The sequence below is a fragment of the Bombus impatiens genome, unplaced genomic scaffold (assembly GCF_000188095.3).
Source record: "Bombus impatiens unplaced genomic scaffold, BIMP_2.2 scf_0478, whole genome shotgun sequence".
Taxonomy (NCBI): Eukaryota; Metazoa; Arthropoda; class Insecta; order Hymenoptera; family Apidae; genus Bombus; species Bombus impatiens.
This window is the reverse complement of record NT_176897.1, coordinates 618212-644601: the sequence shown is the minus strand read 5'-3', so window position 1 is coordinate 644601 and position 26390 is coordinate 618212. Positions and strand designations below refer to the sequence as shown.

The 26390-nt window shown below is 29.3% G+C and overlaps 8 protein-coding genes and 1 long non-coding RNA gene across 26 annotated transcripts; 5 read left to right on the top strand and 4 right to left on the bottom strand.

Annotated features, from left to right (window-relative positions):
- Positions 1-428: 428 nt before the first annotated feature.
- LOC100740224 (endoplasmic reticulum chaperone BiP) lies at positions 429-7087 on the bottom strand. Of its 6 annotated transcripts, XM_012387482.3 has the most exons (11): positions 6945-7034; positions 6429-6557; positions 5916-6063; positions 5639-5858; positions 5341-5573; positions 5040-5265; positions 3229-3319; positions 2721-3141; positions 2239-2604; positions 1749-2152; positions 429-1637 (listed from the first exon to the last, which is right to left on the bottom strand). In XM_012387482.3, coding segments are annotated over exons 1-11 (2895 nt in total). In that variant the 5' UTR covers positions 6947-7034; the 3' UTR covers positions 429-982. The 6 variants fall into 6 exon arrangements, with proteins under 6 accessions (XP_012242905.1, XP_003490896.1, XP_033177564.1 ...); XM_033321673.1 differs by lacking the exons at positions 429-1637; positions 1749-2152; positions 2239-2604; positions 2721-3141; positions 3229-3319 and adding an exon at positions 6634-6706 and having other exon boundaries at positions 4904-5265; positions 6945-7087; XM_033321674.1 differs by lacking the exons at positions 429-1637; positions 1749-2152; positions 2239-2604; positions 2721-3141; positions 3229-3319 and adding an exon at positions 6634-6706 and having other exon boundaries at positions 4904-5265; positions 6968-6978.
- Positions 4566-9448, top strand: LOC105680964 (E3 ubiquitin-protein ligase RNF14). The gene is made up of 4 exons (XM_024368722.2): positions 4566-4742; positions 8237-8652; positions 8726-8893; positions 8969-9448. Exons 1-4 carry the CDS (start codon positions 4730-4732, stop codon positions 9167-9169), a joined length of 798 nt encoding a protein of 265 aa, XP_024224490.2. The 5' UTR covers positions 4566-4729; the 3' UTR covers positions 9170-9448.
- Positions 8883-10475, bottom strand: LOC105680965 (high affinity copper uptake protein 1). 3 transcript variants are annotated; one of them, XM_012387492.3, is made up of 5 exons: positions 10108-10475; positions 9781-10046; positions 9475-9701; positions 9297-9414; positions 8883-9169 (listed from the first exon to the last, which is right to left on the bottom strand). In XM_012387492.3, the coding sequence occupies exons 2-4, from the start codon at positions 10044-10046 to the stop codon at positions 9302-9304; spliced, it is 606 nt and encodes a 201-aa protein (XP_012242915.1). In that variant the 5' UTR covers positions 10108-10475; the 3' UTR covers positions 8883-9169; positions 9297-9301. The 3 variants fall into 3 exon arrangements, with proteins under 3 accessions (XP_012242915.1, XP_033177566.1, XP_033177567.1); XM_033321675.1 differs by lacking the exon at positions 8883-9169 and having other exon boundaries at positions 9178-9414; XM_033321676.1 differs by lacking the exon at positions 8883-9169 and having other exon boundaries at positions 9178-9414; positions 10221-10459.
- A 375-nt stretch (positions 10476-10850) lies between these two features.
- Positions 10851-13278, top strand: LOC100750200 (casein kinase II subunit beta). Of its 5 annotated transcripts, none has more exons than XM_012387488.3 (5): positions 10851-11018; positions 11463-11538; positions 11779-11881; positions 11931-12330; positions 12454-13278. In XM_012387488.3, the coding sequence occupies exons 2-5, from the start codon at positions 11467-11469 to the stop codon at positions 12560-12562; spliced, it is 684 nt and encodes a 227-aa protein (XP_012242911.1). In that variant the 5' UTR covers positions 10851-11018; positions 11463-11466; the 3' UTR covers positions 12563-13278. The 5 variants fall into 5 exon arrangements, with proteins under 5 accessions (XP_012242911.1, XP_003490894.1, XP_012242913.1 ...); XM_003490846.4 differs by having other exon boundaries at positions 10877-11156; positions 11949-12330; XM_012387490.3 differs by having other exon boundaries at positions 10880-11018; positions 11949-12330.
- Positions 13279-13960: 682 nt separating this feature from the next.
- LOC100749889 (dual specificity protein kinase TTK) lies at positions 13961-17755 on the top strand. 4 transcript variants are annotated; one of them, XM_003490843.4, is made up of 7 exons: positions 13961-14338; positions 14566-15611; positions 15704-16420; positions 16498-16658; positions 16744-16955; positions 17031-17411; positions 17497-17755. In XM_003490843.4, the coding sequence occupies exons 2-7, from the start codon at positions 14587-14589 to the stop codon at positions 17521-17523; spliced, it is 2523 nt and encodes an 840-aa protein (XP_003490891.1). In that variant the 5' UTR covers positions 13961-14338; positions 14566-14586; the 3' UTR covers positions 17524-17755. The 4 variants fall into 4 exon arrangements, with proteins under 4 accessions (XP_003490891.1, XP_012242901.1, XP_012242902.1 ...); XM_012387478.3 differs by having other exon boundaries at positions 13961-14480; XM_012387479.3 differs by having other exon boundaries at positions 13961-14493.
- A 20-nt stretch (positions 17756-17775) lies between these two features.
- LOC100750009 (nucleolar complex protein 4 homolog B) lies at positions 17776-20439 on the bottom strand. Of its 3 annotated transcripts, XM_012387483.3 has the most exons (7): positions 20294-20439; positions 20103-20224; positions 19908-20010; positions 19266-19679; positions 19138-19185; positions 18694-19057; positions 17776-18624 (listed from the first exon to the last, which is right to left on the bottom strand). In XM_012387483.3, exons 2-7 carry the CDS (start codon positions 20193-20195, stop codon positions 18120-18122), a joined length of 1527 nt encoding a protein of 508 aa, XP_012242906.1. In that variant the 5' UTR covers positions 20196-20224; positions 20294-20439; the 3' UTR covers positions 17776-18119. The 3 variants fall into 3 exon arrangements, with proteins under 3 accessions (XP_012242906.1, XP_003490892.1, XP_012242907.1); XM_003490844.4 differs by lacking the exon at positions 20294-20439 and having other exon boundaries at positions 20103-20274; XM_012387484.3 differs by lacking the exon at positions 20294-20439 and having other exon boundaries at positions 19908-20048; positions 20103-20250.
- A 167-nt stretch (positions 20440-20606) lies between these two features.
- LOC117151852 lies at positions 20607-21240 on the top strand. The gene is made up of 2 exons (XR_004461994.1): positions 20607-20966; positions 21052-21240. It is a non-coding gene; the product is annotated as an uncharacterized LOC117151852 (long non-coding RNA).
- Positions 21241-21311: 71 nt separating this feature from the next.
- LOC100749769 (ubiquitin-like protein 5) lies at positions 21312-22411 on the top strand. Its single transcript, XM_003490842.4, has 3 exons — positions 21312-21480; positions 21957-22141; positions 22220-22411. Exons 2-3 carry the CDS (start codon positions 21964-21966, stop codon positions 22261-22263), a joined length of 222 nt encoding a protein of 73 aa, XP_003490890.1. The 5' UTR covers positions 21312-21480; positions 21957-21963; the 3' UTR covers positions 22264-22411.
- A 134-nt stretch (positions 22412-22545) lies between these two features.
- Positions 22546-25657, bottom strand: LOC100749651 (uridine-cytidine kinase). Of its 2 annotated transcripts, none has more exons than XM_012387486.3 (6): positions 25509-25657; positions 25306-25427; positions 24871-25127; positions 24647-24792; positions 24416-24562; positions 22546-22918 (listed from the first exon to the last, which is right to left on the bottom strand). In XM_012387486.3, the coding sequence occupies exons 1-6, from the start codon at positions 25558-25560 to the stop codon at positions 22800-22802; spliced, it is 843 nt and encodes a 280-aa protein (XP_012242909.1). In that variant the 5' UTR covers positions 25561-25657; the 3' UTR covers positions 22546-22799. The 2 variants fall into 2 exon arrangements, with proteins under 2 accessions (XP_012242909.1, XP_003490889.1); XM_003490841.4 differs by lacking the exon at positions 22546-22918 and adding an exon at positions 23569-23923 and having other exon boundaries at positions 25509-25560.
- Positions 25658-26390: the final 733 nt, after the last annotated feature.

Here is a 26390-nt window from a genome sequence, read left to right as displayed (position 1 = left end):
AATATAGTTACTTTTCGTAAATTATAAAACCAAAATCTATACTGTAAAAAAAAGTCATAGGAAATTTACCACAGAAGATTCGACTACAGAAAATGGTTGTTACGGGATTTCGACGTTATTTTTGTACCTAAATCTGTATGTGAAAAAAGTATTTAGTGACTGAATTGCTTCAATAAGCAAAAATATTAAAAAATTATACAAAAGAGTATATTATACTACTATTATTACATCTATTAATATTATATTTCGATTAAACACAATAGGTATTTAAAACTATAGAAAATTAATCCTATCTGTGAATTTTCAATTGTTTTTGTTATGATATTAAATCATATCTTCAAATAAAATTTGTTCCAAATCTATTTCTATATATTATTTCTTTTCAGATACCTAGTATATTATAACTGAAAAGAGTACTTTTATTGTAATTTACTGAAAAAATGTTTATTTCCGTGATACTGATACATATGACATTCATTCACACAGAACAGCTATATTGTACATAGTACGATATAGTTTATCTACAGGCAGTAATAGGCGCAAGTCATACACGCTTGCACATTCACTCTGTCCTCACACAGCACATTGCAAAACCTGTAACGCGAATTACACAACTGCTTATTCCATTATATGTAATGAAACATACAAAACAATTAATTAAAATAAATTAACGCGCAGTATCTTATGTGGAAACTAGTGAAGCTACTCTCGGTAATAAAATTCCTTCAATTAGATATATGTTCTTTTATCGAGAAGATTAAAATCATGACTGTTATGACAAATACGCTATAGTACAATACATAGATTGATCTCCACAGTCATGTATTGTTTACTTCTGATGTAACTTAATGGATAACAAACGTTCGTCGATCAGTCTTTTATACTCGACATATCAACGACGTATTAATCTCTGCAACATTTGCATGAGACTGTATTAATTCAGTCTAAATTAGGACGAATACAAGTACTGATCATATTTTAGTTAAAGCTCATCTTTCAGATCTTCTTCATCACCTCCGGTTGGTGGAACTCCACCACCTGCACCCTGATACAATTTGGCAATAATGGGCTGAACAATATCCGTAAGTTCTTTCTTTTGTTTCTTATATTCTTCTGGATCAGTATCTGGATTCTCTTCTAACCATTTAATTTTTTCTTCGATAGCTTCCTCCATTTTGGCCTTGTCGGAATCGCTAACTTTTGAGCCAAGTTTCTCCTTATCAGCTAATTGATTTTTCAAAGAATATGCATAAGATTCGAGTTCATTGCGTGCTTCTACTCGTTCTTTTAATTTTTTGTCGTCATCAGCAAATTTCTCGGCATCCTTTATCATCCTTTCTATGTCATCGGGAGTAAGACGGTTTTGGTCATTGGTAATAACAATCTTTTCCCGATTTCCAGTTCCTTTGTCCTCAGCAGATACTTGTAGAATACCATTAGCATCGATTTCAAAGGTAACTTCAATTTGTGGTATACCCCTTGGTGCTGGTGGGATGCCAGTAAGATCGAATTTACCCAGAAGATGGTTGTCTTTTGTCATTGGACGTTCACCTTCGTATACTTGGATAGTTACTGTATGTTGATTATCAGACGCAGTAGAAAAGATTTGCGATTTCTTGGTCGGAATCACGGTATTCCTGTAAACAAATAAAAAATACATTTTTTATACAAACAATAAAATTATGCAAACAAATAAAATTATTTATATACATAAACATAAACATGAAAGATAGCGAATATTTTCTTACCTTGGAATGAGTTTAGTCATCACACCTCCAACAGTTTCAATACCCATAGTAAGTGGGTTGACATCTAGAAGTACAATAGCATCTGTATCTTGCTCTCCAGAAAGGACACCAGCTTGCACAGCAGCACCATACGCGACGGCCTCGTCAGGATTAATACCCCGTGACGGCTCCTTGCCGCCAAAGAATTCTTTAACTAATTGTTGAACTTTGGGAATTCTAGTGGAACCTCCAACGAGTACAATTTCATCTACATCTTTCTTATTCATGTCGGAATCTTCTAGGACTTTTTGTACAGGTTTCAAGGTACTACGGAAAAGATCCATGTTTAACTCCTCAAATTTGGCACGCGTTAAAGTCTCGGAGAAGTCTTCACCTTCGAAGAATGATTCAATTTCGATCCTCACCTATGACAAGATAAAGATATAAGTTATACAAATATTATTCATAGATATTACTAAATCATTTTCGAGCAAATTATAGTGAAACATACTTGGTGGCTAACACTGAGTGCTCTTTTAGCTTTCTCAACTTCGCGACGCAATTTTTGTAAAGCTCTACTATCCTTGCGAATATCTTTGCCTTTTTTCTTCTTATACAGTTTGGTAAAGTGATCCATTACACGTTGATCAAAGTCCTCACCACCTAAATGAGTGTCACCGTTTGTTGCAACAACCTCAAACACTCCATTATCAATTGTAAGCAAACTGACGTCAAAGGTACCACCACCCAAGTCAAAAACTAACACGTTCTTTTCTCCATCTTTCTTATCCAAACCATAAGCAATTGCTGCAGCTGTAGGTTCATTGATGATTCTCATAACGACAAGTCCAGAAATAGTACCTGCATCTTTAGTAGCCTAAATAAAAATAATCACTTATTAACTTATAGTACTAGTTCAGTACTTATTTTAATACATATTTAGTCACTAATATCCTAATAATTTGTTCTCTAAACTACATATCTTATATTTACCTGTCTCTGGGCATCGTTAAAATAAGCTGGTACAGTAACAACAGCATGAGTAACTTTTTTGCCTAAGTATGCTTCTGCTGTCTCCTTCATTTTACCAAGTACCATAGCAGAGATTTCTTCAGGTGCGAACACTTTTTCCTCTCCATTAATTGCCATTCTTATATGTGGCTTGCTATTTTTCTCAATTACTTTAAATGGAAAGAACTTGATATCACGCTGTACAGTAGGATCTGACCATTCTCTACCAATTAATCGTTTGGCATCAAAAACTGTATTCTCAGGATTTGTGGTCAGTTGGTTCTTTGCAGCATCTCCAATTAAACGTTCACCATCAGCAGTAAATGCCACGTAGGAAGGTGTAATTCTGTTTCCTTGATCATTGGCTATAATCTCTGCCCTCCCATTTTTATAAACTCCAACACTGAAATAATTCATTCCTCAATAAACTTTTCCATTAAACATCTATATGTACATATGTCAGTATTAAATGTTATTTAAACTTAATTACCAAGAATATGTTGTGCCTAAGTCAATTCCAATGACAGTCCCAATATCTTCCTTCTGTTTCTCTTCTTTTGTAAAAACAAAAGTTACTAAGCCTAGGAAAAATAGAGCTTTAACTCCCTTCATGTTTTTTCATATAAATGCTCTTCTGTAAAAGAAATATACAATTCCTGAAATTTGTACTCTTTAAATGCATAAATTATTTAATATGTAGTATTTTGATATAACCTTGCAAGTTTGCGTTTAATTATTAAAAAATATGACAAAGAACATGAATTATTGGTACATAGAAAATTCTAGTACCGACGTAGAAAGTATAAAAAATTATCGCATAAAATTAATGCAATAAAAAAGTAAGCACTATATAAAAATTTAAGCAATATTAGGTAACAGCATCATTATTTATAAATGTAGTTAACAAGAATAATAGATCATGAGTAAAATCATTAATTCGTATAACGTTTCATTTCGGCAAACATATTCCGCTAGCTATTGTATGGTACATTATAATTATGAGACATTTGAAATACGTTCTTTTACATTCTGTTAGGAATTGAAGTTAACGATGTAATAATACTTTATGCGTTTTAAAGAAATTTATGAAGGAATTCTTTTACTTAGAATAAAATATAAAAAAAAACCGCAATATTTTATAACAAGACGTGGCAGATAATGAAGTGTTCTTAGGGTTCTATGAAGCTTTAAACGTAACACCGTTTTCGATTTATTAATATTTATATTTATCTAAATAATATTTGGCTATATTTGCTACTTACCAGATTAAATATACGTGCGCCTCTTTCTTCTTTTTGTAAGTAAAAAACTTGATTATTCTCAGCACAAAATTACCGAACAACACGAATAACCAGGAATGACTGACTACAGGCCTATCTCAGTACCGGGATATTAACAAGCTGAATACGTCGTGGCCTACGTTGATTGGTCTCAAAGCATCCGTACTAAAGGAAAGGCGCATGTTGGTTGGTTGAACTACATACAGTTGGCTGCTATCGATAGGCCCACGTCACAACGGTACCGTACTTCTGGAAATTTCGAGTACTCTTATGATTGGAGGAATCAATGCTAAGAGAAATTCATGTAACACGCGAAAACCATATCCATTCACTCGTTGTCATATCGTATATTAAGAAAATATTCGTATACTTAGAACGTCTGTTATATATAAAGATCTTTATTGTTTTTTTATGGATAGATATTTAACTACATTCTAATTATTCTTTACATAAAATGTCCATAAAAATGTATTTATATATTCTACATTTATTCGTCGATTTATCATTTACATTTATTAGATATTTTTAAAAAGATCTATTACGTATAGATATTATAAGAGAGACATATGTACATATTAAAGGCATCATTAATTGGAAAAAATAATCCTTTGATATGATAACCTGAATATCTAAACAAAAAGAAGACTCCTTTCTGTATTCTTTGTTTTGACGAACAATCGTTTCGACGTTTTATGTATCTACTGCAACGTAATGGAATGTAACGGTAACGAGACTTCTATTTTACATCAATTAACTATGTACATCATTTTTTTTTCTTCTATCATCATTGGAACATTCAGTCGTCATTTCATCGTTTTATATCAATTTTATGAAATAATGAACAAAAGAATGTATAAATATATTTACTTTATTTACCACACCAAATATTAATATCATATGTCATGTATATTTAATCTTGCATCAATGTCCTCAAACATTTAATTACATAATTACTCATATTAATATTTACTTTTTGGTTGTAACATATCTAAAATTAATGGTGTAAAATATGTTATAATACAATCAGCACCTGCTCTTCTCATTGATAAAAGAACTTCTTTTAAAACATTCTCTAAATTTATTGCACCATTTTTAGCACCATGATAAAGCATTGCATATTCTCCTGAAACCTGATACACAAACATTGGATACTCTGGATGTGCATCTTTTGTATGTCTAACAACATCCAAGTAAGGTAAACCTGGTTTGACTATAAGCATATCAGCTCCCTCAGAAACATCTCTAGCCTAAAGGAAAATATGTATTTACTAATATTTAGAAATTAATAGATAATTAAAAATTCAGAAAAGATAAAAGCTAACAGCCGCTCTAGCAGCTAATCCGTTACTTCCTGGAGGTAATTGATAACATTTTCTATCTCCAAACTTAGGTGCAGATTGTGAAGCATCTCTAAAAGGTCCATAAAATCCTGATGCAAATTTCACAGCATAAGATAAAATTGCAACTTTATTCATTAATCCAACTAATGCTAGTTTCTTTTTTATTGCACTTATCCTTCCATCCATCATATCAGATGGTGCCACAATTTGAGCTCCTTTGTAAGCAAATGGATAATAAGTAACATCATTTATATATATTTTAAAAAAACAACAATCCTACCAGCTTTTGCATATGCAAGTGCAACTTCAGAAATTCGCTCAATACTGGCTTTATTGTTTATACTCCCATCTTCATTTAAAACTCCACAATGGCCATGGATAGTATACGAGCATAAGCATACATCGCATGCTATTAGTAGATTTGGAAACCATTTTCTTATTAATGGAACAGCTTGAATAATGGGATTCTGTGCACTATCTGCATTACTTCCAATATGATCCTATTAAAGATATTGTTTTTTAATTACTTTACTTAGATCTTTTATGTAAAAGGTTACCTTCTTCAAGTGTTTTGATACTCCAAATAATAATATTGACTGTAAGCCTTTTGAAACCAATGGCTGTAACATTTTTCGCAAATGATTAATGCCATACCGATAAACACCTGGCATGCTAGCAATGGGATCTTTAGCATCTTGTTCATCCCTGTAAATATGCACCTTCTATATACAAAATGAAGCGTTATATAAAATTATTAATTAGACGTTAAAGTTTCCTTGCTTCATATCTCTGTACAAATTTTGAGAAAACACAATTATGTATGTTTTTTAAAATGAATATAATGTTACTTGTTATACACTTATATAACAAGCAAAAAATTATTTTCAAATAACATCAAATTGACCTCAGGAAACATTTGACCCCTCTTTTCACTTATTACTTCCCATCTGTTATTTTAAAATGCAAATATTAACATATTTCATAAAAAATCTACAAGCAATAAGCATAAATAGACATGCTTACCATATATACGTAAATGAATAAAAGCGGTAGATATGAATTTCACTTACGTGATGAAGATTGGATACATGAGAGCATTAACCGTAATCTCTACATTTGGTGATTGCCATTGTCGTAAAACAGGATGAAAAATGCCACTGTGAAGAATATGCTTTGCTTCTACCTCTACCATTTTATTCCTGTACAATAAGTCTTTATTTATTTTAAATTAATTCCTGTTTCATAGAACATTCAACGGTTAAATTTCAACCTAACCTGTTTACTTCTCGTGGCCCAATTTAATCTCAGTTGTGCGTGTATCGTTTTGCTATTATGCAGTATCTCTATCCTTTTGAATTTTATACAATGTATACTTTATTATTTTTTATTCATGAATATTTAATTTATTAATCTTATATTATCGTAATTTATAATTCTAATTTACTAATCTTATATTATAGTAATTTCATAGATTTAAAAAAACAGAAACATATTAATATAGAATTAATTACACTATGCTATCTTTATTGTCTCGTAAATTTTAATTCTTTGTACCTATATTAAATAAAAACAGTTAAACCACTTACATATATTTTTCCCTCAACCGTACATATATTTTTCTGAAAACGGAACTGTAATATGAATTGCAAAATGATTGTCATGATGATAAGCCATCATCATCATGATATGTGATAATTCTTACTAAAACATTTGATCTTTCTATAAAAGTTTGTGATAATATTTTGCTGAATAATTATTTGTACATTAATTATATATAATTATTTGTGAATGTAAAAGCTATTGCTTATATGTGTATGCGTAGAAACACTAAATATTATTTCATAATTACGCGCCAATAGTCCTTAAGTTTTCTATTTCATAGATTACACAGTCTATAGAAGAGATGATTTATTTGCAATAGTTGTCATCGTTATACTTTTTTATTATTTCACTTTTTATTATTACTGTAGTTTAGAAGAGACGTGATTTCTTTATCCGATTTTCTTTTCTTAGGCGTTTTTAATTTAACATACTCTTAATTTCGCAATAACTTCCTGTTTAGGCTTACTTGTTTTCGATCTTTTCCCACTCAATTCACGCCGTTCGAATATTTTGGTTACTCACTGTACTTGAGCTCCTATTCTATATACTCTATAGTTTCATCTGTGTTTTCTTAGTCATATGTTTACGTTACGTTACGTTATATCTACACGTGCTTGTGAAGGAGAAGGTTGTTGACTTCTAGTTTCCTTTATTGGTAAATGTATTCAAGCTTAAAACGAAAAATTTGATAAAAACTAAAAGTATCAAGTAATTCATAAAGCTTTGAAAATGTCAAGGTGCATAATTGATAATCTAAAACGACAAGAAGACGAAGTCTTAGCAATTTCAAGTATTTATAGCAAGAATGAATTTTCTTATTGCAAAAATAATATAATATACTGCTACTATAACGTATTTGTTAATATCAGTGACGGTTTATTAAAACTCGAAAATGTTGATGAACAAAATTCTCACTCATTCCATCCTTATTTTATCAAATATTTGCCACCTATTAAAGTGCGCTTGGAACTGGGTGTTGATTATCCTACTAAAAGGTCGCCAAATTTTTGTATTATTTCTTCCTGGCTTTCACCTTGGCAAATATCTTTTATTTGTCAGAAATTAGATGAGATATGGTTCGAAAACAATGGACAGGAAATATTGTTTTTGTGGTTCGAATTTCTAAGGAATGATATCCTTCAATTTCTGAACATTAAAGACACATTAGATATTTCATTTATGTATACGACATATTGTGATTCAAATACAATATTTCAAAATGATGTTAGAGCTGTATACAATAATTTATCTGGTGATCCATTACAATTTTTACTAAGTCATAATGAATATGTAGAAGAGATAGAATTTCAAAATAATTACTTTGAGTGTATCATATGTTTTGATAAATTTTGTGGACAAAAGTGTATAAAACTTAAAAATTGTGGACACATATATTGCAAAAATTGTATATCTGAATATATTACTATAAAAATTAAGGAAGATAATGTAACTGGCATTACTTGCCCTGATTTAAGCTGCAATCTTGATATTACAATTAATGAAGTTAAAAGACTTTGTCCAGAATCATTTTCACAATATGAAAAAGCTTTACTACGTGTGTCATTGAATTCTATGAAAGACATAATCTTTTGTCCGAGAATGTCATGTCAATGTCCATCTGTGAAAACTTATGATGACACACTAGGAATTTGTAGCAAATGTGACTATACATTTTGTACTTACTGTTATAAGGTATAAGATTTTGTAATATAAAAAAGATAAGTACAATATAATAAATGCATACTACTTAAATGTATATTTTAAGGTATATCATGGGGTTGAACCGTGTGCTATGTCTTCAGATAGCAGATTAAAACTTATTGAAGAATATAAAAATGGTAGTAAACGTGAAAGAAAACAATTAGAAGCAAAATATGGTAGAAAACAGATACAAAGAGTTGCAGAAGAATATTTAACACAAGAATATATAAAAGTATGTATTAAGTTTTAACAATAGTAAACTATTTGTATTTGTAGCAGTTTTATAATGTAATAATATTGTTTACAGACAAATACCAAGTCATGTCCAAATTGTGGAACCATAGCCGAAAAAAATGGAGGATGCAACAAAATGACCTGCAATTATTGTCAAGCTTCTTTTTGCTGGCTTTGTGGAGAGCATATTAATACACAAAATCCATATGACCATTTCTTGTCTGGCAATACTAATTGTTATCGACAATTATTTGAGCAAGAAGAAAATATTTAACTATAACATAAAGAAGGAATATATTTTTATTAAATGAGAATTAGCATGTAAGTTCAGTTTAAATGTTATTGTATGATTAATTAAAATATATACAATATGTATAAAATAGAATATTTTACATATTTACTATTTTTAATGTTGTAAAGCATCTTTTGGCATATGAACCTCAACAGTAGCTTCTGTTACAAACTGTTCAGCGATAACAGAGACTGTTAATTCATCTCCCTGGCAATGTACTATGTTATCTAAAAATAGTTATAAATGTTATGAGACTTTTAATATTTTAAAGAACAATTAAAACTTACCAGCACATTCCTTATCACAATCTAACAGAGTACGTTTTTCAAAAAATCGTTCCACATTCAGTTCTATAAGTTTTAGGCCAAATATCCAATATCCAAGACCTCCTCCCAGTACAATAGCAATATTTATGTATACATTATATGTCATAATAGCTAACATTAAAAGATAACCAAGAAAGGTATGTACAAACCAATGAAATACTTGAAAACTCCATGTAGACCATTGCATACTAGTAGAACAATATATAACAGTAACTTATGGTAATATTAACCTGCTTCTATAATTTAATAATTTATAAAATATAATACCAATGTAAAGAAACATGTTTTCTAATAGATCTTGAAGATATTTTAGACAGTAAACAAGAATTCTCTGATATTGTTGGGCTTTGATTTTGTATAAGGGTTGAAGTACTTTGATGTAATTTAATTTGTAAAACTTTCATACCCTCGTATAATATTGCAAGTGCAAATAAACCTAAGCAGGTGCAGAAGAAACTGGAAGTTGTAGTAACATTATACTTCGGTAAAAGAAAGTTGCCTAAATTGTTTCCAAACCAAAACCACATATTCATCTACAAGTAAATTAGTACTTAATAGGATGATTGAAAAATACAATTATGAGGTTATACGTACTGTAATTAATCTTATTCTCTTTTAACATGTAGTGAATTTTAAGAAAATTATTCAAACTGATAAGAATTATAAATATAATTGCCCTCTACGTTCTAAATGGCACCTAGCTTTATCTAATTGTCCAGTAATGACTCAATTGTATATTATTTACAGATAATACAGCTTAAATTCTATAAGCAGTTATAGTACTCTTAGCTTATACGCAATTACAATTACAGTTGTCATTTTAATTGTATGTTTATCACAAATAATAATATCAAGTTACACCCAATATCGTATTAAGAATACATATACAAAATATACTATAAAATTTTGAATATAGTAATAGACATTCATATATGTATATATAAATAGAATATAAATAACTATCTATATCAAATGTGAGATACAATTGCAGTACAAAAATATTAGATCTAGTGAGTTTATTAATTTTATGTTGTTAAAGTTGCTAGGAAACAGGTCACGTGATACTAATATAATATGCGTATCGGTTTAAAATCTTTTTGATTGTGGACAAAGTTCTTATCGGAACCAAAGGAAGAGCAGAAAAATGGCGTGGTTTAACGCTTATACTCTATTTAATTGAGTGTCAGTTAAATAAAGCGTAGGAAATTTGCGGCTGAAGTAGTGTATTGGAAATACATTGATCGTTCATTGGTCAATGAAGTAGAGAAAAAATTGTTTATGAAAATATAAAAATTTGACTAAAATAATTATTATAAATATTAACGTTCATTCAACAGGTAGTAAAATTTCAGTATCTTTATATAAAAAGTAAGGTTCTAATTAGAAAGGTTTAAATAAAAGAAGAATTTCTGAAAAGAAGCCGGAAGGTGGCGGATAGAATAAAGTACGGCAGCGCTATCTACATCGTTGGGACGAGCAAGCGTGGCTAATCAAAGCACCAAAAGGTAAGCCGTAAAGGCTGTTTATTTTTGGGTTTTCATTCGTCCTACAAGGTTTTTTCTCGAGTAATGTGCTTCCTGGCCGTGTCGGACTGTACATCGTGTTTGAAAATCAGTTGACGAAGCAGCAATGACCACGGAAACGTAGGTGAACCGCCGGATAGGCTGTAACGTCGAGCATCTTGCCTAGTAAAGTGAAAACTCCATTTGCTCCCCTCACCCTGATCTCCCCATACCTAGCCTTTCGTTGGCGCCTTTCTAACCAATTGCCAGGCGTGCACTAAGTACTGACGTCGTATGTACGTGTGGATAATATACGGAGATCTGAGAACTTTTTTGCGCACGTACCTTTACGCATTATATACGAATCCTGCGCTCCTTTAACGCGGTGATCTCTTCTACTTCGTAGGCTGATAGGAAAAATATTTCTTTCATTTTTTTTATTCATAGGAAAATGAGCAGTTCTGAGGAGGTATCCTGGATTTCGTGGTTTTGCAATCTTAGAGGCAATGAATTTTTTTGTGAGGTAAGTACTTTTTTTGTCATAATATTTCATTTTAATTGTATATATCTTGACCTAGTTCACATTTTTGAGGTTAAAAGTTTTAAAGTTGTTGATTGTTCAAAACAAATTCCATGTCTGTATCACAATTCCATATAAATTTTTATTTTTGTACAATATTTGATAATATTTACATTTCAAAATTCAATGATTTGGCAATTATATTTTATATTATATAGAATTGTTAATACAATCTTCTTATAGGTCGACGAGGACTATATTCAGGACAAGTTTAATTTAACTGGATTAAATGAGCAAGTACCACATTATAGGCAAGCATTAGATATGATACTTGATCTTGAACCTGGTAAATATATTATTTACACCATGCCAGAAAATATCAAAGTACTTTTAAGCTTGTTTTTATCCTGTAGATGATGAATTGGATGGCCATCCAAATCAGTCTGAATTAATTGAACAAGCAGCAGAGCTTCTTTATGGACTGATTCATGCACGTTACATTCTCACTAATCGTGGCATTGCTCAAATGATTGAAAAATATCAAGCTGGAGACTTTGGTCATTGCCCACGTGTATATTGTGAATCCCAACCTATGTTGCCTCTGGGTCTTAGTGATGTTCCTGGAGAAGCAATGGTTAAAAGTTATTGTCCAAAGTGTATGGATGTTTATACACCCAAAAGCTCTCGACATCATCATACTGATGGAGCATATTTTGGAACAGGGTTTCCCCACATGCTTTTTATGGTTCATCCAGAATATAGACCTAAACGTCCAACAAATCAATTTGTACCTAGGTAAGTTGAAATAAAACTGATTTCCATTTTAAAACATTTTTGCAAATGTGTATAAAAATTTGTTTGAATTTTAATACCAAATATATAATTTTGTTAAAATTACGTAAAATAATATTTTTACAGGTTATATGGCTTTAAAATTCATCCTCTAGCATATCAGTTTCAACAACAGTCTGCATCAACGTTTAAAGCACCATTGCGAGCTGTTAATTATAATAATGGAAAACGTTAAGAACATTGCAACATAGTCTAGAACATTTTTTCATTACTCAAAATACAATTCCTAATTTCGTCCCTAAGGATTAAATAAAATATTATTTTTTATATTGATCTTTACACATCTTAGCAGGGCGCTGAAATACTAATCGTTTTGTTTAATCATTCTGTAATTTAAAGTTTGAATGCGACACTCTAACTTTTCGGATTTTTCCACGGTATTTATAGCGTACCGAAAAGATTAAGAGCGATGTACCAAACTATCAATGTTCACCAAGCGCCATGTTCATTTTTATTTCAGCTTTAGTAACAATTTTCTTTCGTATCAAAAATCATACTTTTATGGTTATATCAATTCTGGTCGATTGAAACAACAAAAATGAAATACATACTTAAAATAATTACTAGGGAGTAAGGATGCAGATGAGAATTATGATAAAGTGTATCTGTTTAAATGTTTTACATCTCCGTAATTGCTACCTACTAGTGTTTAAAACACAAGACCGATCTCGAAGTACAGGAGCAGGTAGCAGCGGATATCGATTGTTTCTTTAAGCAAGAAAAACGATAATTATATAAATTGAAAATTTGTTAAATATAATTTAATTTAAATATTAATTAAGCTGCTTAAAAAAGCAATTTATTTATACATGATTTATCTTAATAAATATTAAGCTCACAGATAAATAAGGTATAAAGCAAATTTAAAAGTAAAGACTGTATATTATTCTATAAAATCTTGTTTTCTATCGCAATTCTTCGAAAACGTATTATATGCAAGATTTAGTGGCCAGAAACAAAATCTCAGAAATTTTCTGAATATGATATATATTTAACATAAACAGTGCATATTTTAATATAGTAAAATAAAATGATTAATACAATTTTTTTATTACAATTATTATAAGTGTTCAAAATTGTTATTTATGTATTAAACCAAATAAGTTATGTATTTTTAAACAGTAATTTTTTAAACAAATATAGTTAAACTAAATTAAAATTATTTAAAAGTAAGATACATACAAGGTACATTTTATTATATATTTTGGATATCTTAAATAAGTACATTCTCGCATTTTTTCATTATCGATCCTCAATATTGTACATTTAATCTACTTTAACAATTAGATAAAAATTTAAACTTCATTGTAAAACATAAAATTCCAAAATAATTAATTTTTAAAATTTCGGTGAAGTGAAATTTTCTCGTAAGATGTAAGCATTTATAATGTTCAGAGAATATGTATTAGTAAATGAATTGTATTTTACGTTAAAATCAATCATTGTTTCTCTGTCATTTATTCTATATTACTGAATTTTCTTTCAAGTATAAACACAAATCATTGTAATATAACATAATATACTGTAACACGTCATTATGTAAAATATTAAAAAACATTATTTTATGTTAATTTTATTATATTAATTTAATAAAAAAAAACACCTTTTAATATTTAATATCAATGTTACATTTGGAACTAATATACGTGAAAAGCGCTAATGCAATTTTGTGAAATATCCCTAAAAGTAGAATGTTGCGTATTGCAACACTGTTAGCATCGACCAATCAACGGCTGTATTTAAGGTTTGAATTTCATGACGTAAACGAAAAACCAGTATGATACAAACCAAACAGTTTAGAATCACAAAAGTCAATTATGCATTTTGATGAATATATTCTCAAAGTTAAGTGTTTCTGATAATATTTAATGAAATGTGTCTCACATTTTTATTAATGCATTCAAAAACTGTTTGTTGAGTGTTACGGTTCAAGCGATTTTTATAATTATAGGTACGATAATGCTTTCAGGCCAACAAAGTGGAAATAGTTCGAAATGTTTTGTTTTATTTAATCCTCACGATATTTTGATAATTTTTAAATATATCAAAGGCTCTGGATGTCTAATAGTTTTAATAAATTTTAATATTCTGAAGTAATATTATACTGTACATATATTTACATGTTTATTATTCTTTTTCTATTAGTGTATATTAATTACAGTATTTTTTTAATATCAGATCTGTCAGCATAATAGATGCATGTTGAATAGTATGGATTATCAAAATCATACCATTTCACGACCAAAATTTCAACCAATACGTGTGAAAGAGTTATTGCATTTTTGTGAAAGTGATGATGATGAAAGCGAAGATAGACCACAAGACTCTGATAATGAATCAGATTCTGATGATCCTCAACCTCTACCACAGGATGATCATGTTGAAGATGAATTGAATAAGTCATTATCTTTATTTAATACAACATGTAATGAGTTAGATGGAAGTTGTAAGGTTTCAGAGATAATTGTTTCTTCAAAACCTGAAGAATATGTGTTAATTAACAATGTAGAATCTAAGCCTGAAAATAAATTAACATTTCACGAACATGAACATGATGTAATTGAAAGAAGTGTAAAGTGTGAACAATCAAACCAGATGCAATTAAGTATTGAAAATCATGCACAAGAAAAGCTTTCACAAACTGAACACAAAAATAAATATATTACTAATATAGATAATAAAGGAGAATTAAATCAGGACCAACTTTTAGACCAACAGAGTATTTCCAAAATGAACAGTAGAAGGGAATCTATTACTTGTGCATCTCAATATTTTGAAAGTATATCACAGTCTGGAGTGGATAATTTGCAGAATACAAGTAGTAAGAAAGTAACAATAGAATCAAGTTCCATAATAAATGAAGAAAAAGCTCATAGTGAAAACATTGCTTCCACAAGTAAAACATTAATATCAGATACAGGAACATATATAAATTCTAACGATCAGTGGATATTACAAACTCCTTTAAAACATGTGCCAATTAATTCTACACGCCCAGACCCATGTTTCTCTCGTAGAAATATTACACAAACACCACAAAACAAAGTATCTGATGTATCTAAGAATCATGGGTTAACACCAGCTACAATCTTATCTCATTGGTCTCTAAATAACATAAAACAAACTCCATTACAGAATAAAAGTGTTAATTTTAAAGATTCTATGCAAACTCCAAAAAATTCTTATTATTTTACATCAAGCATAGGAAAACATGAAACTCCAAGGTATATATATATATATGTATATAATGCAATGTAAATAATTTACATAGTTATTATTAATTTCTTTTATTTAAATATGTATTATTTAATTATAGATATTTGGATACAGAAGGTAAGGTAAGAAGACCTTTATCAGATACAGGAAGTTTGGTACAAAATGATGCTTTCAGTAGACATTTATTACAAGGATCTCAACTTCCTAAAGTAAATGAAGTAACACCTAAAATTCAAGAAAAATCGTTATGTAAAAATTTATATAAAACAGATTTGCCAAAGCAAATATCTGAGACATCAGAAAATGTACATCTAGAATCAGATGTTAACGAAGAATTAAAAGAAAACAAACATCCAAATAAAAATAATACATTGCTGGATAAAGAAACAGTAAATAAAATACCAAATAATAAACAGGCTCCATCTTGTATTAAAGACAATAAAGATATCTTGAAATCAATGTGCAATTATCCTCAGAATCAGCATTCAGAAGTCAATAATCAAAACCAACAACAAGACTTAAATAAAATTGTAGATAAACCATCAAATGTACAATTCTCAATCCCATCTAATGTTCCTAAATCTAGGCAAACTAGAACTCTTTTTGTTAAAGGAAAAGAGTATTTAATTTTGGGTGTACTTGGTCAAGGTATGAGTGGAGAGGTTTTGAGAGTACAAGATTTATCTTCTCTTCAGTTGTGTGCTATTAAATGTGTTAATCTTAATCGTATGGACAAGGACTCTGCACAAGGTTGCTTAGAAGAAATTTCAATGTTACATAAATTACAAGCACCATGTATTGTTAAAATGTTTGATTAGTAAGAACTTATTTTACAAAAATATATATTGTACATATTACATATACTGACATTTACATTCAAGTTTCTCATTTTAGTGAAATTAAGTATCCTATGGTCTATGTAGTAATGGAAATGGGAGACACTGATCTCAGTCGTCTTTTGAAAACTATGTCACAAGAAAAACAGATTCCTCTTACAATGATTTTATATTATTGGACAGAAATGTTGACAGCCGTTAAGCATATACATGAAAATGGTAAATATCTTACTATGGGATAATCACTTATTTATTATATAATTTTTTATGTAATAGATTATATTTTACATATATACATTTTTAGGAGTAATTCATTCAGATTTGAAACCAGCAAATTTTTTGTTAGTACGGGGACGATTAAAACTTATAGATTTTGGAATTGCTTCTAGTATGAATGCTGATATGACATCTGTTGTGAAAAACTGTCCAATTGGAACTTTGAATTATATTAGCCCTGAAGCCCTAATGGATATTGGTGGAAATTCAGATTCTCCCTCACAGAATGTTAAATATAAAGTATGAAGATGACTTTTTAGATATAATCAAAATCGGAACCTAAAAGATAATAAAACAAATATATTTATTTTGTAGATAAGTTTTAAGTCAGATGTGTGGTCTTTAGGATGTATTTTGTATAGTTTAGTATATGGTCATACTCCGTTTCATCATATTCGTTCACAATGGGCTAAAGTGAACGCAATAACTAATCCGAAGTTAAACATTCCTTTTCCTACAACTTTGCAATCAGAAGATGCTAATAAAGTTATGCCGTCGCCACCAATCTTAATTGATGTAATGCGTAAATGTCTACAACATGATCCAAAAGCACGACCAACGGTAGCTGAGCTTTTGCAAGTGGAGTATATACCCACTAAAGAACATATATCAGCTACAGTTCCCGAGATTCCAGCAAATATTTTAGTGAAGATAAAGCATACATTAAGTGAAGATGAATGGCGACAATTGACATGGGTTTGTAGTAGTTTTTATATAATACATTGTATGTATGATAAGAAAAATAACTTTTTTTCATATAAATTTTGTATTTTTCTTTCAGATTTTGGAGAATAGAAGATTTATATGAAAGTATTCAGATTAAATACTACTATTTATGTACATAGATATTTTTATACATAATAATCGATAATAATACGTGGAGCGCTTATTTAAATGTATCATAGTTAAGTATGGGATTATTTCAATACTTGTTAAATACTTAAATACTTGTTAAAAATATAAGATTGTATCATGATACGATTTTATTATGAAGTCCACTTATGTTTACCTATATGATATATATTAAGTAGACAATACGTTATAAATAAAACACGAGTGATCTATTAAATTAAAATATCTTTCATTTTATTATCACACATTCATGCATACAAATGACTTTATTTAACAAAAATGGTATCTATTGTGCTAAATAGCTGCATGGTTGGAAATCTAAAAATACATATCTACATGTTGCTCGTGAAATAATGTATTTTGAATCAATTCCATTGCAATTACTTTTAGACTTTAAATAATACAAAAGTATGCAATATCTCATACTACATTTTTTAACGTATAAAAAAACGCAGGAAGTTCAGCATCATTCTTTTTTTGCGTTTTCATTGAAAAAACAGTTCCGTTCTTGATAAAGATGCATATTGCACAATACAATTTTAATATTGTCAGTCAGTGCATTGTTGTTAATTGCCAATATTGCAATAATCTTTCACCTTTTGGTAATGACATTGAATTGGGTCTTTCGAACGTTAGCATTATATCTTTAACCTTATTTTTTAACTCACTATCGAATAAATGTCCTCCAGTACGTTCTAAAGCTGATGCCATATCATACTCTACAGAAGGGAGGGGTTCACGAATGAAACGTGCAGCACTAGCAATACTTGGTACTATATGCCACTGTAAGGCTTTAATTTCCCAAAGACTACTAAGGAGTGCGTTACTTAATAAAGGATCTCGTTCTTCCATTAAAAATGGGTCTCCAGCACCATTATTTTCTTCTGACGAAACCTCTCCTCCTTGTGGATGATCAATGAGACGTTTCAAGCCAGGATGCCTAAGTAAAAGATTCCCAACAAACAATAAGATAATAAGAATATCTTCAGGTGGTGCTACAAGAGTTAAACGCGCAAGTCTTTTTGCGAAAGCAGCAACTAATGCTTCCGGCAAGTGTCTAAAAATAAAAAAGTATGTGGTAATTTTTATATAACATACAAAAATATCATACAGTTTGAGCACTTACGTTGAACTGAGGAAAAGATCGGACAAATAAAACAAACGTGCTTTGTATTTTGTATGAAAGATCTCTGGTTCAAACATAGAATAAAGCTTGGTAAAAATATTAGGATATTCCAAATTATGTTTGGTAACTAGTAAAAATACACCTTGTAATGCAAGTAAGCCAATAGGCCCATCTGCATCTAATGAATCCATAAGAAAATCTGTTAGTAAAACAGGTTTTTCTAAATGTGGCATTACTCTCTCTAAAAGAACTATTAATAATTGTTTATGTAACTGTGGTGTCAATTCCCAATGCATGACACAAGCCCAGACTTTATTCAATGCACGTCTTGCTCCAGCTTGATCCCATATAAAATTTTTAGTAGCTAAAAAAAAAGATATGAATATATAAAAAATTATAATTAGCTTAAATACAAGAAAAGACTATAGAAAATATATCTATTACCTTGCTGTGGTTTACACAATAAATTCTTATTTTCACACATCTCATTTTCTGAAACATGATTAAAATTTAAGTTAGATATTAATGTTAAAAGAAGTGGTAAAATCATATTTAATCTATTTAATTTATACCTTCAATTTCTTTTGGCAATGATAATTTATGTATAAGTTCCAACAAATTTTTAATATAAACTTCATGTGGCTGTCTTTTTGGGGTAAGAGATGGAAGACATTTCCATGTATAGTAAAGAGCATCAGGATATTCTATAATTTCTTGAAATCTACATATTAAACTGGCATTGTCCTCCTCCGGTGAAAGTAATTTCATCAAAATGGGCTTTAACCGATGAAGTGGAAAATAATATCCCAAGTTGCCAATTGGTTCCAATGGATTTTTACCTTCTTCAGCCATCAGTTTTATAGCAGTAGTGAGAGCTTGTAGTTGAATGCCAGGTCGACATTTTTCCATTGATGTAAGTATCTTTTCCCATATTTCTTCATAACAATTCCTCAACCAGTTGACATATCTTGCTTCAGGGCTTGGCTCTGTTTCAGAAATCTTATGGAAAAGCTATTTCAAGTTTTCAGGCACATACAAAATTAAAAAATAAACATGTATCTTCTATCTTTATGCTTATACTTTGTGTCCAAAAATGTATTTTCACAAAGTATTAATACATAAGAATTTACAATTCTTATCAAGAAATTCAGAGATGTATTGTATAATGTCAAATATTGCCAAACAGTAGAAAATACTAAACTATTTGAGGATACCTGAAATAGTAAGGGATATCGTACGTTCCAAATACATATCACCTCTTTTTAGGACTTCAACGAATATTGTTTCTATTGTGAGCAGGCAGGACGAAGTGGATTCCTGATAGAGTGATCAGGAATTTTAATAAATGACATAACCTTAAAAAGTTGATACATTCATCAATTTGAAACAATTTTAGAATTCGTACTTACATCCCATTGAGAAATTATATCTACTAAATTATTTGCTCGTTTTCTCGAAGTTAAAAATTCCTGAGCTTTTTGCCTTAAAAGCTTTGATGACATTTTTTGACTGGAAGAAGCGCCGGGAAGATCTGATGCATCCGCCATCGTTGAATATAAATTCGGTAATAGCAAGGCAGAAAATTATCAAGAATACCTACGTGAATGTATTCTCTTTTGTATCTATATTTTTCTTCAGGATCAGAATCTAGAGTAACTTATTGCAAGAAATGTGCTAGTTATTATTAAAAGTGGTAAGATATCCGTGTTAATTTCTCCCTTTTGTTAACATTTTGAGTTTTGTAACACTGACTGTTGACATATACAAAACGTAATATAATAATTTAGAAATCCATTTACGAGCAAGTTCAATCGAAGTATGTATTGAGTGGCTGCTTAGGGATTTTGGCAGTTTTGGGCTGGGTTGTTTGCTCATGAAGTACAGAGACATTTCATTCGCGTTTTGTAAATTTATTTTGTGGTTCTTAAATAGAATCGAAACTATTGAATTATTTAAAAATTAATGAACTTCTATGCGGAATCTTTAGAACAATGTATATTTAAATAATTAATTACAAATTAAGAAGATTTTAACATTTTTACAATTATCGGGATTTGACCCCTTGCTCAACGATAAAACTCTCTTTACGTTGTTTGATTTACACATATTTTCGATTTTACATGATAAAATGCGATTTATTTCATATCCAATCGAGAAGGTTGTTAATAATTTATGTTAATAGATATAGATCTGATTTGTCTTTACAAGTGCTTATGGTAAAGAAAGTAATCTGCATAATATGCAGATTAACGAATGATTACAAGTAGTTATCAGTAATAATCAATAAATTTATTATCGAACTTCTTTTGTTCATTGTCTCGACTACACTACCGTACAATTCATATTTACCGCTACTAGATTGCGACATAAAACATTCTTAACATTTACTCTACGGGGAGCCACTTAACCTCTTCGGTACAAACACGGTACAAGTGTCGGTTATAGTCGACATCCTCTGCATATTCATGGACGAGCGTCGACGTTGCGTCGATTAAAGTTAACAATAACAATAACAATATGCAAACGTTTTTGCTCGTGGTCGTCAAGTAATATTTATTACTTATTAGTGAGACTATTACGGGCTCTGCTCGGATCGGATATAAATATCGGAGCATCATATCAGCATCATATCGGAGAGGTAAACAACGTATATGGTCATTAAATATATTAAGGGCGGATTCATATGACAATCAAGTTCACCTGCCAGCGTTACAGGAGTATTTCGTTTTAGTAGAAATACACGCCAATAAAATTTCCTCTCTGGTTCTAGTAACGTTGTAATATACCGTAAGTAGATATCATATTAATATTTATTTGTAAATAAGAAATACTATCGATTACATATAAAAGATACTTTTTATAAAGTGATACGTGATACAGAACTGAATGTGGAAAATCTTAAAGCTAAGTATTTTGTACATTTGTCGTTATTGATATTTCATTTCATAACCTTCATGGCTGTATCTTGTATAGAATCAAAATTTTTATGATAAAAATGCAAAATGCAAATTTTCTTTTCTGAATATTGGTTTGATAAACGAAATTAATTTAAGTTGCATTTAAAGCTTATGTTTTATCCTATTATTAGATTCATATATTTATTTAGATTTTAAAGAGATCTCGCTTTTATTAATGTGAATATATATTCATTGATATTAATCAAAAATTAGTTTTTAAAATTGTAATTGGATGTATTTATTTTTTATATTTATTATTAATATACATATAAATACAATACCTTTTGAATAATTATTTATTTCAAGGTAAAAAATGCTAGAAATAACATGTAATGATCGTCTTGGTAAAAAAGTTAGAGTTAAATGCAATCCAGATGATACAATAGGGGATTTAAAAAAATTAATAGCAGCCCAAACTGGAACTCATTGGGAAAAGATAGTTTTAAAAAAGTGGTATACTATATTTAAGGATCACATAAAATTACAAGATTGTATCCTTTCAAACAAAATATATTTTCACAGAAGATAATTATTAACAATATAGCATTTTTCTTAACATAACAATTCAGATGAAATTCATGATGGCATGAATTTAGAACTGTATTATCAATAATTAATAATTAATATTATATAAGTTAATGTTATGTATATATATAATAACAGTAATAGTAAATTTTATATTTAAGCATTTTTGATTTTGTATTTTACATGATATTTAAGTATGTAATGTATATAATAACTATACAATAAACAAACATAAATAGCAACAACAAAAACAATCTTATCTTAAATTCTTGAAACTAATTGCTGTTTACAATGCAGAAGCTTACTAATGTTATTGCTATTTAATATCTAAGTATTGCTACATTATTTTTACAAATTTAATCTCTAGAAATATATTGTTCCTCATATTGCAAAATGTAATATCAACTCTCAAATACGTTTCAATTTCTATGTGTACAACTGATACTAAAATGGAGTAAAAAAACAGCTTATAGTATATTTTTTTGAAACTTAATCATCTTTTTATGTGTATTACTAATTTAATAGCGATATTAAAAAATATATGATTATTGAAAATAACAAAAGATACATATTACAATAACTCATTGTTAGTTAATTTTCTATTAATCTCCAGAATTCGAAGAATTAATGTGGCCTCTTGGACAACTTATCTGTCCTGTTTATTGAATTTTCAGGTTGAACTGTATCTCTACCTCTGTTGCTTAAGAAGTCTCTTATATGTTGCACTATCAAGTCTATTGCCACTGTAACCGAAAATAAAGTAAAATAAAGTATAAATCAGTAAAAATAATTTTGTAATAATGGGGAACTTGATTTCTTTATTATTTTTTTATACAGTTTAGATAAACAATATATCAAATTACATAATTCAAATTGTAATTATCTTGTATAATAATAACAATTTTAAAATTATTTGAGCGTTTAAAAAATCAGAACACAGAATAAAAGAATTAGTACCACACTGAATAATATAATTAAATGTTTCTGAATATGGCAGTATGTGAATAATGTACTAATTTAAATTAAAAATATCACATTTTAAAAAATTATGCTAATATTATATTTTATAATCGCTGAAATTATTATATGTAAAATATTTTATCGATTTATATTACTATACTGGTGCCTAAAACATTCAATTGATTACGAAATAATAATATATAAAAAAATCTAAATTTTTGGGAACCCATACATGCATAAATGTATATATGTACATACATGTATATTTATAAAGGTTCTTATATATAAATTAATACTTAAATCTTTTTATATATATCTATATAACATAGATCAATCTTATATGTAAAATTGAATAATTATGCAATAGTGGAATTATAGTGTTTGGACGAGGTACTTTGTATAATCATGCACTATGTCCAAGTTTTAGGAACAGTGAAAAATTAATTTTTCCCATTTAAGGGTTTAATAGATGCACACATACTAGAAGCAATATTGTTTGCTGCTTAGTATAAATGTAATACAAATACAGCTGTATAAGTATATAAGAGACATATGTATTAAAAAAAAAGTCTTAAGATTACTGCAAGCTTGATCCTAGATCAATGTATGGTGTATAAAAGTGTAGTGGTTATAAGTGCACATATCATGCTAAAATCATCTGCTGAACGTGTCGGATGAAGTCGAAGTACGCCTATGTTGGTGGATGTATGGATGCTGTCTGGATGAGTTTTCAGCCTTTTTCAAACGCAAAATGTCCCAGATGTGGTGCACTATAAGGTCTATTGCCACTGTAAACATACAATAACCAAACCATGTACGTTTTTATATGACCTCCACTTTGCACTAACTTAAAAGATAATTTGTCTAGCAGCCTTTACATACCAGGCAGCACCCATAAATGAATGTATATGTATATATATATGTATACATATATGCATGTGTGTGTGTATATATATACATACATACATATATGAAGAGGAAAATTTTCAGCTGCCTTATTAATCAAAATTTGCATTTGGAGTGTACACTTTAGAATCACCATTAAAATAAATATAATTATCATGATCATAAAGTTGTAATTGATTTTCATATCTAATCAAATTTTATGAAACTGAACTTTGGTTATGATATAATGTAAATTAATTTCATGAACAAGTTAATAATAACTATTACATGTTTAATACCAAACGCAGTAAGGAGTTAAAATATAAATAATTTACTTTCCTAAATTAAATTGTTGCACATGATCCTTATTACATTATAACAATATCATGATTTACCTGTATTATCTGCACCTCTTGGTATAATAACATCAGCAAATTTTTTAGTGGGAAGACAAAACTCTTCAAATGCAGGTTTCACAAAATTCATGTATTGATTCAATACATAATCTAAATCCCTTCCTCTTTCTTTTATGTCTCTTGGTACTGTAAAAGTTGAAAGTATTCATTCATAATATTTACATATACAACTCTAAAAGAGGAAACATGACAAATGCTTTATATTATTACCTCTTCTAGCTAATCTAGTATCTGAATCAGTATCCACAAATAGTTTCATATGAAATAAGTCTCGTATTTTAGGGAAATAAAACACTAAAATGCCTTCAAACAGAACTACATCAGCAGGATAAATTGTTGTAATTTGATCTTTCACTCTAAAATCCCACAAAAAATGATTAATTTTATTTTTATTAGTAATTTATGTCACTAAAATTGTTTTAAATGATACGTACAAACTGTTTGTTCTATAATCATAGGCTGGTATTTCACATTTTACTCCAGCTAGTATGTCTTGTAATGTTTGAAGAATCAAATCATTATCAAATGCGTCAGGGTGATCGAAATTATATTGACCTTTTTCTGCTTTAAGTTTCTCGGCTGACGATAAATCTCGATAAAAACTATCTTGTGAAATACAAACTACTTGTCGTTGCATGTGATCCATGTCTACTTGCCCTAGTTTTTCCATTATACGCTTGCACACGGTTGACTGAAAGGACGAAAAACATTGTTTTCATTAGCTCTCCGATCGGAAAATTAATCAAAGATCTTATAATTTTCAAGTACACGTTTTTTTTAGAGGTTAAGTTAGACCGAAAATATATCTCGCACAAATTATTTAAATATAACTTAGATATTTCGGAAACACAAAATGATACATTACTTACTTTTCCACTGGCAGTGCCGCCTGAAACCCCAATTAGAAAAGGTGTTTTGCTTTCTATACCATTTAATTTTCCGTTAATACCAAAAGACATCTTTCGTGAGGTAACAATATTCATCGACATATCTGCCATTGTTAAAGATTTACTTAGACCTTCGGAAACGAAATATAAAGATCTTGAAAATGACACTCAAAAAATGGTTTTACCTATAACACGAATGACTCCAGCAGATGTTAATGGAAGTTGCAGATGTAACATATAGCTTGGTGTAAATCATTAGATCCAACAAGCGCGCGCGCATCAGTAAGCGATATTTAAATACTATCAAAGAGGAATTTTCTCTCTGATGCTATATACATATTTGCATGACGTGGAAAGATTAAAAATAACCGAACTAAGTTTTTTATAATTTAAGTTACCTATTATAATTTAAATTTAGTATTTGACTTAATTATTTTAGTATATACATTAATATTGGATTTCTATTCTTTACAATATTTTTCATTCTCTAAATATAATTTGAAGGACTACAATTGATTTCACTAAAAATATTTCATTAAATTTGTTTTCATAGCCTTAATTATGTGTTTAAATTATTTTTTTCATTGATAAAGCAAATAAATAAAGAAGTAAGTCTTCATTTTATTCTTGTTAATAAATCATAGTTTGTACTGTTATTATAATTTCATATAAAGAATCACACTTCAATAAAAAAAGACAACGGTACTTGTTACGTTTTTAAATTAGTTATAATATAATGTAGAAATCTCTAGAATATTAGAGATAACATATAACTTTATCTTAACAAGTTTTATCGTAGTATTGTAGTATCGTTTTATCAAGTAGTATCATATATTATTAACAAACGTTTGATCGTAAAGTTCTGAAACAAAAAACAATAAGTTTTTTGACTGTCGAAATGGAGAGTTACGAAATTTTGAAGATAAGAAGAAGGCATCGATGGTGTCGTCATGTCGTGACTGATACGATACATGTCGTATTTGCACAACTGAATGTAGATATTGGCAAACTGAGAATTTCAATACGCTAACTAGTGACAGAAAATTAATCTGCTGAGAGTAAGTCGA